The following is a 15107-nucleotide window of genomic DNA, read 5'->3' as shown; positions in this document are numbered from 1 at the left end:
CTTTTATGAAGGCTCTTGCCCTCCTTACTACCAACTGGTACAAGGTTACAAGGTACCTATAAAATACAAGCAACCAGTACCTGGGCTACTGATTTCAGAACTCTGATTTGAAATGGACACCAGAAGATATTTGCACAGCGCCTTGATACCACGTTTCATGATGGAAACGCCAACCCAACTAACACGATACTATGATGCTTTTCTTATCAGTTAGATAAGATACAGTGAAAACTTGCCTATGGGTTTGGATTTTGTAACTCCCTCTTGACAACGAATCAAACATTATCAAAAAGAAAAACACTGACACGCAGATAGAGGAGTTACCACCTCATCAGTAGAGAAGGTGTTTGATAAATTGAAAAGTAATAAAGTGAGGATTAATGATTATAGAGGTAATTATTAATTATTATTTTCTATTCCACACTAGACTAGAACCACTTTTTTCCATTTTTCATTTTCCTCAAAATTTGAAATTTGGCCCATGTTGCCAGCTGTCTTCTAGCTAGAGTTTGGCAACGTTGAATTGAGCGATCGATCAGTAATTAACCAATGAGAAGAGAGTATTTTTGTCATCAAATGATTTCATTGGTTGATTTCAATCTGATTATTTGATCACGAAAAAAAATCAACCTCGTTTGTTTTTGTGCATTTGTGTCATCTTTTTGATAAGGAAAATCTTCAAGTGATAAAGATAGAGGAGTTACCACCTCATCAGTAGAGAAGGTGTTTGATAAATTGAAAAGTAATAAAGTGAGGATTAATGATTATAGAGGTAATAATTAATTATTTTCTATTCCACACTAGAATAGAACCACTTTTTTCCATTTTTCATTTTCCTCAAAATTTGAAATTTGGCCCATGTTGCCAGCTGTCTTCTAGAGTTTGGCAACGTTGAATTGAGCGATCGATCAGTAATTAACCAATGAGAAGAGATTATTTTTGTCAACAAATGATTTCATTGGTTGATTTTAATCTGATTATTTGATCACGAGAAAAAAATCAACCTCGTTTGTTTTTGTGCATTTGTGTCATCTTTTTGATAAGGAAAATCTTCTCTTCAAGTGATAAAAGAAAAGTTGGACTTTACCTGTTAAACCTTTATAATCTAAATTAAAAGTTAGCAACACATTACTTCACTCTATGTAAGTATATCTACTTGTCAAAACTGCTCCAAAAAACAAAGGAAGTAATTATTATGTTGAAGAAATATGGTGAAAAATGTAAAGATGGATTTCAGCAATAATTTCAAACTCTATTATGCTTTTATAAAGGCTCTTGTCCTCCTTACTACCAACTGGTACAAGGTACCTATAAAATACAAGCAACCAGTACCTACCTGGGCTACTGATTTCAGAACTCTCAACCCACAAACCTCACTATAGCATCCATCTCACCTCCATCACTAATTTATTTCTCATCTCTCCTTCTCATTATTATTATTATTTGTTTTTTCTTTTTTTTTATAATTAAGCAAGGTCTACTTTATTAATCATGTATTGTACAATGTTAAACCCATAAAATACACGAGACCTTGTTTAGACTGCTGGGGTAAAGGGACTTTTTAGTCTCATTCGAGCAGGATAAACAAGGTATATTCTATTCTATTCTATTCTTTTAACTTTAGGTACCAGGACATCCAGACCCAGTAAAAAAAAGTAAAATTAAGATCGAAAAATTGATGTGAAGTTAACGCGTTATTCATTCTTGTTCCTAGGTGGATGATGTTACAGATCCTGATGATTCTAATGAAGATGACGAGGATGATAACGATGTGATGGGATTTGAGGAGAAAATCGAAGAAATAGTTCGCCTCTACGATTTGAACTCGAAACTCAACTGTGATAAATTGATTCAGGTAAGAGAATTTTTATATTCGGTCACTTTTTCCTCTCTACCCTTGCCTCATGTAGCTTTTATCTTTCGTCCGAGAACCAACCTTCACTTTTCAGGATAAAATCCGCTCCGGCCGGGAATCGAACCCCGCGACCTAGCGCTTACAAGGCAGACGCGCTACCCTCCAAGCTAACTAGGCAAAAGACAGGTTAGTTAGACCATCTGTCACGTTATTTTAACCAAAAACATTGGTTGGTTTCAAGGACCATGAAATTCAAATTCAACTTGGTTGACGTGAATATTTTTTAAAAAAAGAAGAAAAATAAACAAAAAACATCGTCACTTGATTTTTTTTTTTTTTAATTTCCCGGGCACAAATCGACTGAGGTGCTTCTTGAAAATACCCGGGTATTTATAAAAAATGGGTATTTACCCCAAAAATAAGTACACGGGTATTTACCCATCACTATCTGTGAATCACAGTCTGTGATGGTGTGATCTGTACTATAGGGGGAATCTGGCTTAATGCACTACTATTTGACTAGGGTACAAAACCAATTTCACGCATCAATATCAATCGAATAATATTTAAAAAAACCACTTTGAGATGGAATAAAAATGTCAAAATCAAAAGTCCATCACTAACCTTCTGACAAGTCATCTTTGGAGTTACAAAAATGTACTTCTTGGTCTTCTTGTATGGAGATTGACAATCATACATCTTCGATGAAAATTTGAAAAAATAGAGGACAAAATTCGTTTCGTTTAGTGTGAACGAATAGAGTGAAAACTTTCATACTTCTTGTGTGAAGGTTGATAGATAATTATATATGTAGCCTTTACATATTCATGAAGATTTCAAAAATTTAGGGATGGTTTTACCTGAAGATTTCAAACTTTAGGGATGATCTTTTTCAAGATCAGAGCTCATTTGTGTGAGAAAATGTGAAAAAAATCCCCCAAAAACCAGTTTTTTTTGGCTTTTTGGTTCTCTGGGCAAAATTTGCACCACCACTTTCGTGTTCCTGGTAAAAAGACCTTTAATTTGATATATAGGTCGACCAGGTTTGGATAAGTCCTTCTATGGGAACAGACAGACGACACCGAAGCAAATACAATAGCTTGTCCCTTATACCTTTTTTTTTATTACTATCGTAATAATAAAGGAAGGACGGGCTAAAATGTAGCCAATCAGATTGCTCAATCCGAGAGTTAAATTAAACGGAGTTTAAAATCACGTTATGAACCCGGTCATTAATCAAACAAAATCAATCAATAATACAATGATCCAGCAACCTTGATAGAGCAACTGTAGTAAGATCAAAAGGCATTTACGCTAGTTAATGTTTCAGTCAATTTTTTTCCACCCCTGGTCTACAGGCTCATGTTAAATCTCCATTTCTTCTAAAGGCACTTTGGCCTTTTAACATGACACTGTAAACCTGGGATTTAATGTATTTAACTAAAACGCAGAGGAAAAAAAGTATCTTAAAGATAGTAATTGTAAGTAGGCAGGAGGAACGAAATAATAAATGGTATAAGTCGTATAAGATAAAATAAAATGATAAAAAATAAACAGTTAGTGTATAAAAAAAAAAGGTAGTTTAAAATCACGTTATGGACCCGGTCATTAATCAAACAAAATCAATCAATAATACAATGATCCAGCAACCTTGATAGAGCAACTGTGGTAGGATCAAAAGGCATTTACGCTAGTTAATGTTTCAGTCAATTTTTTTTCACCCCTGGTCTACAGGCTCACGTTAAATCTCTATTTCTTCTAAAGGCACTTTGGCCTTTTAACATGACACTGTAAACCTGGGAATAATGTATTTAACTAAAATGCAGAGGAAAAAAAGTAACTTAAAGATAGTAATTGTAAGTAGGCAGGAGGAACGAAATAATAATAAATGGTATAAGTTGTATAAGATAAGATAAAATGATAAAAAATAAACAGTTAGTGTATAAAAAAGGTAAAAAAAGAATACAGGGGAAGTTCACTAAAGTATAAGTTCGTACACAAAAACCCCACTTTGAGGCTTATAGTGTGTCCAGATCAATGTGACAGCAAAAAAATAGGCATTGTTGCCAAACATGTCACATGTGCAATGGTAGAGAATCTTTTTAAAAGGGGAAGGTATATTGCACAGTGCTTCCTCCGACAGTGAAACAAAGTCAGGTAATCAGGTAAGGCGATATCCACCTTACCTGTTCTGGAATCCAACCTCTGAACTTAGAGCTACCTCTGCATTTCAAAAGAGAGAGTTTATCAAAAATAGACCTTTACCTCAATTGCAACAATGTAAGGATTTCCTGCAATCTGATTGGTTCCTTCATTTTGGGTTGATGACTCATTTCTGCCACATTGATCTGGATGAACTATAGATGTAGGGGCAAACAGACCTAAAAGATGGGTTAAGCTTATAAAGTATATAAGTAGGGCGGAATTAAGTAGGAAATAGGGAAGAGAAGGAAATATTGTACATGTTGATCAAACAAGAAATTAGGTAGGAAGTTGTATTAAGTAAACTTACTTTTCTCATTATTGTGTTTGTTTCTTAAAACATGAAAAATTAAACTTGTACTTAAGTTAAAGTACAAGACTTTCCTTTTCAGAAAAAAGCACTCATAGAGTCCCGAGTTCTAATGCAACATGCTATCTTTTCTTTGTTTTTTTTCAAATCGTATTTTTCTTTTCACATCATATCACACTTATCTTCACATCATACTTTGCTCCCTTTGTTGAAAAGACAGGACGTCGCATGAGAAACTAAAGTCTTGTGAACAAAAGAAAAGCTTTTCAACAACTATAAAATCGAATCACCCAAAAAAAGTGACTCAAATCCCACGTTGTTGCACTTATGACTTACGATGGTAAAAAGAAAAAAAAAAAAAAAAAAAAAAAAAAAAAAAAAAATAAATCAAACTTTTATTTTTTTTTAAAAATTTTCTCAAAACATTGTCTCGGGTCATCTACGCGAACACAGGTGTTCTCCACATCTGTCTTTTCTGCACATGGGATCAACCACTGTCACTTAAAGCTACGTCCACACTTTGTCATACGAAAACAACATCGAAGCCCTCGGGCTATAGCTTTACCAAACACAAGGGTCTTACAGCTCTTTCTCTTTTTCATCATGCCAGCCTCGGCCATGCTGTATGATTAAACGGTGGATACTTTTCCACTTTTCTGAGTGGCCAAGAATTCTTCACAAGGAGGAGGAGGAAGACATTCAACGCCCTCGGTCTGTAGCGTTACCAAACCACAAGGTCTACAGTTCTTCTCTTTCTCATCATTGCCAGGCTCGCCAGTGCTGTATAAGTTAACATGAGATATTTTCCACTTCTGAGTAGCAGCAATCTTCATCAAGGGAGAGAGGAAGACATCGAACCTCGGGTACTCATAGCTTTTACCACAACCACAAGGCTCTACAGTTTTTCTCTTTCTCATCATGCCAGCTCGCCAGTGCTGTATGATTAACGTGGGATATTTTCCACTTCTGAGTGGCAGAATCTTCACAAGGAGAGAGGAAGACATCGAACCCTCGGTCTATAGCTTACCAAACCACGAGATCTACAGTTCTTTCTCTTTCTCATCATGCCAGCTCGCCAGTGCTGTATGATTAACGTGGGATATTTTCCACTTCTGAGTGGCAGAATCTTCACAAGGAGAGAGGAAGACATCGAACCCTCGGTCTATAGCTTACCAAACCACGAGATCTACAGTTCTTTCTCTTTCTCATCATGCCAGCTCGCCAGTGCTGTATAATTAACATGAGATATTTTCCACTTCTGAGTAGCAGAATCTTCACGAGGAGAGAGGAAGACATCGAACACTCGGTCTATAGCTTACCAAACCACGAGATCTACAGTTCTTTCTCTTTCTCATCATGCCAGCTCGCCAGTGCTGTATAATTAACATGAGATATTTTCCACTTCTGAGTAGCAGAATCTTCACGAGGAGAGAGGAAGACATCGAACACTCGGTCTATAGCTTACCAAACCACGAGATCTACAGTTCTTTCTCTTTCTCATCATGCCAGCTCGCCAGTGCTGTATAATTAACATGGGATATTTTCCACTTCTGAGTAGCAGAATCTTTATCACAAAGAGAAAGGAAGAGGGATTTCTTGTCTACATCTGTGTCGAGACAGTTTTGGTTTTTACCGTGCATAATTATGAGCTGAAAAATAAAATGAAACAATGATAAAAGAGCTATTTTTTTAAAAGAGATTTGACAGAGGGAACTGTAACTGCTATGGTCTCATCGTTCCGAAAGCGAAGAGAGAAGGAAGACAGGATAGGAGAAAGCTAGCCGTTCCGGGAATGAACCTTATCTGTTTAGGATAAAATCGGGCGGGAATCGAACCCGCGACCTAGAATTGTATGGAAAATGTTTTGATTTTGTTCAAGTTTTTCTTGTTCAAGAGAAATTCAAAACAAAATTGGAGCCTGAAATGAAACAGTTTTTTCTATTGGAAAAAAAAAAATAAAAAAAAAAAAAATAGACTCTTCAGTGGAAGGTAACCACCAGGCGAGGTTAACACCGGGGGCGTTCTCGACCACGTAACCCTTAGACCTCCATTATTATGTGGTCAAATTCTCAAATAAGTAAATGAGGATAAAATTCCATGCCTCGGTTGGGATCGAACCCACACCCTCCTGTTTACCAGGCGAGCGTCTTGACCACTACGCCATCGAGGCAGGTTGAGGGTCAAAAAAGGCACGAAGGATCAAACAAAAGCTTCAACACTTGAGTGTCAATCCCACCGGTCCCTCCCTGAAAACCACGGACCTTTGCACAACGATCTAAGAGAAGGAGGTCAGTATAGAAAGCCAGCCCTTCCGAGAACGACCCTTGTTTGTTTGGGATAAAGATCGCACCGGGCAGGAAATCACGACCTAGCGCCTACGCTTACAAGTGCGCTACTTTCCAGCCTATGTAGATTGGCAGTGAAATTTTGTGCTAAGGTAGAAAATACAAAAAAAAAATCTGGACCTTAAAAAAAATAGGTAGTACCTTGGAATCGCTTTAGGATTACTTCAAAGCACATTCTTTTACATCCATGCCTATCCAAGAACGGAAAAATCGGGTTAGAAAATTTCCATGGCCGGGATTCGAACCCAGCACCTCCAGGTTGAGAGTCAGTAATCTTGACCACTCAGCCACAGAGGTGGGCTTTCTTTCTCGACCTAGTACCATGTCTTACCGGGTCATAGCGCCACAGTTGATTACCCTGAGATCCATGACAAGAGAACACTTTGATAGGAGGCCTGGGTCCTGCATCTGATACGTCCAAACACATCTTCCTTTTCTTCGAGGCAATGTCTTTTTCGAATGTAAACCGGAACTCCTGATAAAGAAAAATAAAAATAATAATAATAATAAAAAAAAAACATAAAATGATTTGATTTTCGATATTTTTTTCGTAGGTAAATGTATAAAAAAACTCTGTTCAAAAAATGAAATTTTACCAATTTTCCATTTTTATTTTATTTTATTAAAAAAAAAGGAGTTCAGACCATTCTGGGCCCCGCGTCACATCAATGGGGTTTGGGGTTTTCTATTATACCTTTGGCAATTTTCAACCATTTCATCATTTCTATCTCACGAACTCGGGAACAGAGTACTCACTTGTTCATGTTTCTCTCCCCGTTTCTTCCTAGTGCCAGGTTTGAGACATTCCTGTAATCTAAGTGGGGGACTAGAGGCGTCCTTGTTTTCCATATCCACACAGTATTTCTCTAGAACCTGGAAATAGAAAACAATGTCAAATTATTTAATCACCTTCTTCGCCTTTTCCCGTGTTCAGACGGGGTCGGCGTTTTACGTCATCCTCTCAATCAGCCCTGGGGTGATTGCTTTGGGCTGACATTTGGTTTCAGCTACACAATTTTTATCGACCTCCGGTAAAGTTGCCTTTGCTACATATTTCTTTGGCGAAGGGAAATTTCAGGCTGCTATCCTCCCTGCTTTAAAGTCCCCCGGACAGAAGAATTTATTGACTTCTAAGAAAAACGGCTAATAATATTCATGTCAATGATGGTATATTGATATTACCTGACTTGATATCTGTCCCCAGGCAAAGTCGGGCGGTTCTACAGGCGGATATTTCTTTACCAAATCGAATGCTACCGTCTCTATAAACCACTTGAACGGTTTACATTTGAGTCGTGTACGGATTTCACGTTGGGCAGTCAAATCCCCGGGGTCTATGGAACGATAGTGCGGTTTCCTCTTGTAAATATATTCGGCGTACTCATCCATCCACACTTCCGCTACTCGCCGCATGTTCTGGAAACAATAGATGAATAGAGTTTTGAGTAAAAAGGTTAAACGTTTGATGAGGTTAGGCTAAAAACAGTGTAAGGGTGCCCGCATAACGAGGAATTCAAGATGAACCATATTCAGGCGGAACATCCGGAAACAATTCAGGCGAAAATCCAGAAAGAAGCGCACGCAGAACGAGGTTGAATTTTCCAGGAAAGATTTCCAAGCTGATCATTGAAACCCACTGAATTTGCCTCGAAAACAAAATGTTTTGGTCTTGAAATTTTTTCCTGAAACATATCTCGAATCTTCGGAATGCTTCGTTCTGTGCGGTCTCATAAGAATGTGTACGTTTGTTTTTTTCATCTTACGGCTTCATCTTTGTGCTTCATCTTGAATTCCTCGTTCTGTGGGAACCCTAAAGCAGAGAGCACAGAGCTTTTTGCTCTCAGTTCTATGCAGCTTAAAGTCGTCGCATCTATCGTCACTTCCCTCTAACTGCTCGGTGATCTATGCGGTTTGCTCTCCGCTCCACTCTTCAGCCTAAGGCAGCCCCTATCACCTAACCGAGTACACACTCTACTACATCTCCCAAAATTTCTTGACCCCGCCGGGAATCGAACCCGGGTCTCCCGCGTGCAAGGCGAGTGCAGTGACCACTACGCCATGGGAGCTGACTCTAAGGCATCCCCTATCACCTAACCGAGTACACACGCTACTACATCTCCCAAGTTGGTTTTTCAATCTGATATTTTAACAGATGGTCTTCAACTTTTGACACATCGACATTTGCGCAAAATTTCTTTTCTAAATAACTGATTTTTGAGGAAATACCGAGTACACATGCGATTATCTGAAGTTGGGAGACATATAGCAGTGTTTGAATGAATTATATTGATTACTTGACTATATTATATTAATAAGGGAACAGCCAATCATCGTTAATTTCCAACAAATTTTACATATTTATCAATAGCGTTAATCACTCTTCTTCTTCACCTTTTCCCGTGTACAGACGGGGTCGGCGTTATTCGTCAGCCTCTCCATCAGCCCTAACTAGGGTGATTGCTTTGGGCTAACATTTGGTTTTGGCTACAAATTTAACGAGTGGATGCCATTCGCACTCAACCTTCGCTATTTCTTTAGCAAAGGAAATTCAGGCTGGTATCCTTCCTGTTTAAAGTCCCACAGCCAGACTAAGCTGGTCTACTCCCTGTTTAACATCCCCCAGAAAGACCCCATCAATGTTGTTGTTGTTGTTGTTGTTGTTGTTGTTGTTGTTGTAGCGGCTTTAGCTTTCGCCGAATGGCGATAGCAGAATAAAGAAAAGATGTCTTTTTGTATCTGCTATACACCGGGGTGAATGAAATTTTAAGCATTTCTATTGAAATCAGCGTGTTTCGAACTTCCTTTATCAGCGAAGAAAAAAAAAGTGGTTGAGCCCCATTTATGTGGATATCTGGCTATCACAGCTTTACTAAGAGCCCCTCGACCCCTCTTACTGATTCTGTCATTTCTATGTGTAACTTTTCTTTTTGTTCTGGTAATGCCTTCGCTAATAGCTAGTCCATTGTGCTGACTAGGCACAACTCTGGCTCTACCAGGAATTGAACCCAGGACCTCCGGTGTGCAAGCCTGGTGTGATACCCATGTATTGACATTGTTGTTGTTGTAGCGGCTTTAGCTTTCGCCGAATGGCGACAGCAGATGTATTGACATTAGGCATAGCAGTATACAAGAAGAAAATAAATCACAGCTCTCAAGATACTCAAGTCCTAGAAAACACGCTACGAAGACACGTATATTTATTTCATGTTTCAATTCCCAGGACCTCCGGTGTGCAAGCCTGGTGTGATACCCATGTATTGACATTGTTGTTGTTGTAGCGGCTTTAGCTTTCGCCGAATGGCGATAGCAGATGTATTGACATTAGGGCGATGTATTGACATTAGGCATAGCAGTATACAAGAAGAAAATAAATCACAGCTCTCAAGATACTCAAGTCCTAGAAAATACGCTACGAAGACACGTTTATTTGTTTCAATTCATTAGATTGTACTGAAATCTCACCTAAAAGAGGAGGTAACCAGTTAACATTGGCCTCCGAGTGTGCATCAAGAAACAGAAGAACATCCCCAGTAGCTGCCTTAGCTCCTGCTAGTCTGGCTCTGATCAGACCTTGCCGGGAAGGTAAATGAATCACCTGTACGATATGTGAGAGATGCTTGCGAACGAAGTCGTCTAGTGGTTTCTTCGTATGAGCTGAAAAATAAAATGAAACAATGATAAAAGAGCTATTTTTTTAAAAGAGATTTGACAGAGGGAACTGTAACTGCTATGGTCTTATCGTCCCGAAAGCGAAGAGAGAAGGAAGACAGGACAGGAGAAAGTCAGCCGTTCCGAGAACGAACCTTATCTGTTTAGGATAAAATCGGGCGGGAATCGTATCCGCGACCTAGAAGTGGAAAATGTTTTGGTTTTGTTCAAGTTTTTCTTGTTCAAGAGAAATTCAAAAGAAAATTGGATAGAGAAACTCACCTAGAATAATGAAATTTGACGAACCATTTCAAGAGTAATCATGGGACAAATAACAGACATTTGAGAAGTGAAACAAGTGAGCTCTAGCTTACTTTATTCACAAAGCAGGGCCGTGTGGATGCTCGGATTCAGGCCTACAGTAAAGGAGAAAAATGAAGCTCCAGTGGGGCTTAATGGGCTGTTTCAAAGGCGGTATGAATTAGAAAATCGAATTACCTTTAGTACTGCAATCGTCCACCAGAATGATCTGCTTCATGAGAGAAGGAGGAGAACGAATGATGACCGAGTATACAGTGCGTAACAGTACACTCCAATGTTCATTGAAGAATGGAACTACCACACTTACTGTAGGTAGAGAAGACAAGTACTTCTTATGCTTGCATCTGAGAATAGAAATTTCATTCTACATATTTATGTATTAAGTAAAGATAGCAAATGACATGTTTCAACGCATAGTTAAAGGGCATAAAAAAAGCCTAGTTAGCTTGCAAGGTAGTGAGCGTGTCTACCTTGTAAGCGCTAGGTCACGCGTTCGATTCCCGCCCGGGGTAGGTTTTATCCTAAGCAGATAATGTTCGTTTGCGGAACAGCTGACTTTCTTGTCTCCTGTCTTCCTTTTCTCTTTGATTTTGGGATGATAAGTCCTTGGCAGTTACAGTTCCCTCTATCAAACCTCTTAAAAAAGTATAGCCAGTGCAGCAGTGATAGCATGTTGAATGCACTAGTTCCCCCTGGATCACTGAAGTTAAGCAACGTTGCACGTGGTTGGTATCGAGATGGGTGACCATCTGGGTCAAATCCCCGGGATCTATGGAACGATAGTGCGGTTTCCTCTTGTAAATATATTCGGCGTACTCATCCATCCACACTTCCGCTACTCGACGCATGTTCTGGAAACAATAGAGTTTTGAGTAAAAAGGTTAAACGTTTGATGAGGTTAGGCTAAAAACAGTTACTTTTTCTAAAGAGTATTTTATCACCGTTTTTATACCTCTCATCATCACATAGGTGAAAAGAGACACACACATCAGTTCAATTTAGTGTAATAATTTATCCTGATGTAAATGTGTAACATGTAACATACCTAATACCTATACAAGAGACAAGAACACAAAAGCAAGAATAATAGATATGAGGGGCCACCACTTTCGTGTTCCTGGTAAAAAGACCTTTAATTTGATATATAGGTCGACCAGGTTTGGATAAGTCCTTCTATGGGAACAAACACACAGACAGACGACACCGAAGCGAATACAATAGCCCGTCCCTTATACCTTTTTTTAATCACTATCGTAATAATATAGCTAATCAGATTGCTTAATCCGAGAGTTAAATTAAACGGAGTTTAAAATCACGTTATGGACCCGGTCATTAATCAAACAAAATCAATCAATAATACAATGATCCAGCAACCTTGATAGAGCAACTGTAGTAGGATCAAAAGGCATTTACGCTAGTTAATGTTTCAGTCAATTTTTTTTCCACCCCTGGTCTACAGGCTCATGTTAAATCTCTATTTCTTCTAAAGGCACTTTGGCCTTTTAACATGACACTGTAAACCTGGGATTTAATGTATTTAACTAAAATGCAGAGGAAAAAAAGCATCTTAAAGATAGTAATTGTAAGTAGGCAGGAGGAACGAAATAATAATAAATGGTTTAAGTCGTATAAGATAAGATAAAATGATAAAAAATAAACAGTTAGTGTATAAAAAAGGTAAAAAAGAATACAGGGGAAGTTGACTAAAGTATAAGTTCGTACACAAAAACCCCACTTTGAGGCTTACTCGACGCATGTTCTGGAAACAATAGAGTTTTGAGTAAAAAGGTTAAACGTTTGATGAGGTTAGGCTAAAAACAGTGTAAGGGTGCCGGCAGTGATTTTTGAGGAAATACCGAGTACACATGCGATTATCTGAAGTTGGGAGACATATAGCAGTGTTTGAATGAATTATATTGATTACTTAACTATATTAATAAGGGAACAGCCAATCATCGTTAATTTCCAACAAATTTTACATATTTATCAATAGCGTTAATCACTCTTCTTCTTCTTCTTCTTCTTCTTCTCCTTCTTCACCTTTTCCCGTGTACAGACGGGGTCGGCGTTATTCGTCAGCCTCTCAATCAGCCCTAACTAGGGTGATTGCTTTGGGCTGAACAATTCAGGCGAAAATCCAGAAAGAAGCGCACGCAGAACGAGGTTGAATTTTCCAGAAAGATTTCCAAGCTGATCATTGAAACCCACTGAATTTGCCTCAAAAACAAAATATTTTGGTCTTGAAAATTTTTCCTGAAACATATCTCGAATCTTCGGAATGGTTCGTTCTGCGCGGTCTCATAAGAATGTGTACGTTTGTTTTTTTCATCTTACGGCTTCACCTTTGTGCTTCATCTTGAATTCCTTGTTCTGTGGGAACCCTAAAGCAGAGAGCACAGAGCCATTTGCTCTCAGTTCTAGGCAGCTTAAAGTCGTCGCATCTATCGTCACTTCCCTCTACATGCTCGATGATCTATGCGGTTTGCTCTCCGCTCCACTCTTCAGCCTAAGGCATGGTTACCAACTCTCTTGCTCTCGGCAGAAATTTGATCATAATTGTGCCAATCTATTTTCTTCACACTGTGTATCTGACTGCCAGCCTCCAACATGGAATCCCTCTCCAATATCAAGCTATCTGGTTCAATGGGAAACATTCCCTGGCCTTGCAATGTCCCATGAGTACCTCTCCAATGGTTTTCATTACTCCGCAAATTTACCAACTCTCTTGCTCTCGGCAGAAATTTGATCATAATTGTGCCAATCTATTTTCTTCACACTGTGTATCTGACTGCCAGCCTCCACCAAGGAATCCCTCTCCAATATCAAGCTCTCTGGTTCAATGGGAAACATTCCTTGGCCTTGCAATGTCCCATGAGTACCTCTCCGATGGTTTTCATTACTCCGCAAAAAGTTGAACACAATGACAGTGGCAACCACAGTTGAAATGGACACCAGAAGATATTTGCACAGCGCCTTGATACCACGTTTCATGATGGAAACGCCAACCCAACTAACACGATACTATGAAATAATTGGACTTGTCATATTTCTTGAAATCCAAGTGAACTGGAACCCCATGTTCTCCAATACCTGAGGGGAAAAATAGAATATTGATTACTTACAAACTTAAAGTATCCAAAGTTCCAATCTTCAGTAAATAAAAATTTGAAGTACTCAAATAGCAATAGTCTTTTTACCCCAGCATTAGCATTAGGCTAAAGAGTATTATCCTATACATTTGGCTGGGATTGAACCCATGCCTTCCTCATTATAAAGTGAGTGTTTTGATCACCACTATGCCACTGAGGTATTCTATTGTCCAGTGGATCCTTTGTCAATAATGTAGCATCATGTTAGCAATCAATTGAAAAAAAAAAACTTCTGTTCCTTGTCTACATTTGATCTGTAATTTAACTACTCATCAACCTTAGGCTAAGTTGAAGATTGTTACCTACTCATCTAACTTGACCCAAAGGCTAAGTTAGAAGACTCAGAAGTCAACAAGTTCTTTTGAACTTACCAACTCTCTTGCTCTCGGCAGAAATTTGATCATAATTGTGCCAATCTATTTTCTTCACACTGTGCATCTGACTGCCAGCCTCCACCATGGAATCCCTCTCCAATATCAAGCTCTCTGGTTCAATGGGAAACATTCCCTGCCAAAGGTCGTCACGAGTCTCAAGATAAACAGCAAGAAATTCAGAAGGGCGTGTCCTCAGCTCTAAGCTCCGCCCCTACCAGTAGTTCCACCTCTGTTAAGAATCTCCATTTTGAAACTCTGCTTGATGAGTATCAAGGTAAATACAATCTGAAAATATTTCAAGAAAAAAATACCTTAAGGTTGTCGTTGTGTACCGGGTTGGGTTAGGCACGGTTGGTAAACAAACCTTGTTTTTAAGTTACCACTCCCATGCCAAACTGTAGAAATAATGTCCTGTCTGAACTAGTCCGAGCTCAACCCAACCCGGTACATAACCACGACCTAACACTTGGCCATTGGCCAGCCTAGTTACCCTGAAGGAGAGCGCGCCTGTCTAGTAAGTTCCAAGACACGGATTCGATAGGTACCTAAAGCTGTGTCCACACGTAGACGACCCCGTCGGTCGATCGACAGGGTGAAGAGATGAATCTATGTAATGTTGTCGAGGCAGTGTACGGTTTCAATTGACCTCGACCAACTTTGGACACACCTTGAGGTTCGTTTTCGAAACGGGTGGTTTTCTCCTACTCTGTCCTCCTTGCTTCGATTTTGGGACGGTAAAACTTGTGTTGTTACAATTCCCTTATCAAACATAAAAAGCAATAAAATTATTGCAATTTTTTTTTTTTTTTTTTTGTGAAGGGTTGTTTTAGACTTTAACGTTACAAAATCAAAACTGCATTGTTTTTTTTTTTTTTTTTTCTAGAGGTTTTTTATATTGTGAAG

The 15107-nt window shown here is 38.8% G+C and overlaps 1 protein-coding gene across 1 annotated transcript in view; it reads right to left on the bottom strand.

Moving 5' to 3' along the window:
* Nucleotides 1–6995: 6995 nt before the first annotated feature.
* Nucleotides 6996–15107, bottom strand: part of LOC103511296 (N-acetylgalactosaminyltransferase 6-like) — a gene marked incomplete at its 5' end in the record, with an annotated part of 12093 nt that continues 3981 nt past the window's right edge. The window contains 9 exons of the mRNA XM_026825100.1: nucleotides 6996–7187; nucleotides 7469–7585; nucleotides 7895–8128; nucleotides 10164–10366; nucleotides 10859–11018; nucleotides 11428–11532; nucleotides 12429–12440; nucleotides 13016–13062; nucleotides 13399–13691. Of these exons, the coding sequence (XP_026680901.1) occupies nucleotides 6996–7187; nucleotides 7469–7585; nucleotides 7895–8128; nucleotides 10164–10366; nucleotides 10859–11018; nucleotides 11428–11532; nucleotides 12429–12440; nucleotides 13016–13062; nucleotides 13399–13691 (1363 nt within the window). The remainder of the gene's footprint in view (nucleotides 7188–7468; nucleotides 7586–7894; nucleotides 8129–10163; nucleotides 10367–10858; nucleotides 11019–11427; nucleotides 11533–12428; nucleotides 12441–13015; nucleotides 13063–13398; nucleotides 13692–15107) is intronic.

This window comes from Diaphorina citri, unplaced genomic scaffold, assembly GCF_000475195.1.
Source record: "Diaphorina citri unplaced genomic scaffold, Diaci psyllid genome assembly version 1.1 scaffold698, whole genome shotgun sequence".
Lineage (NCBI taxonomy): Eukaryota > Metazoa > Arthropoda > Insecta > Hemiptera > Psyllidae > Diaphorina > Diaphorina citri.
Note: the sequence above shows the minus strand (reverse complement) of the source record. Positions and strands in the feature narration are given on the sequence as shown.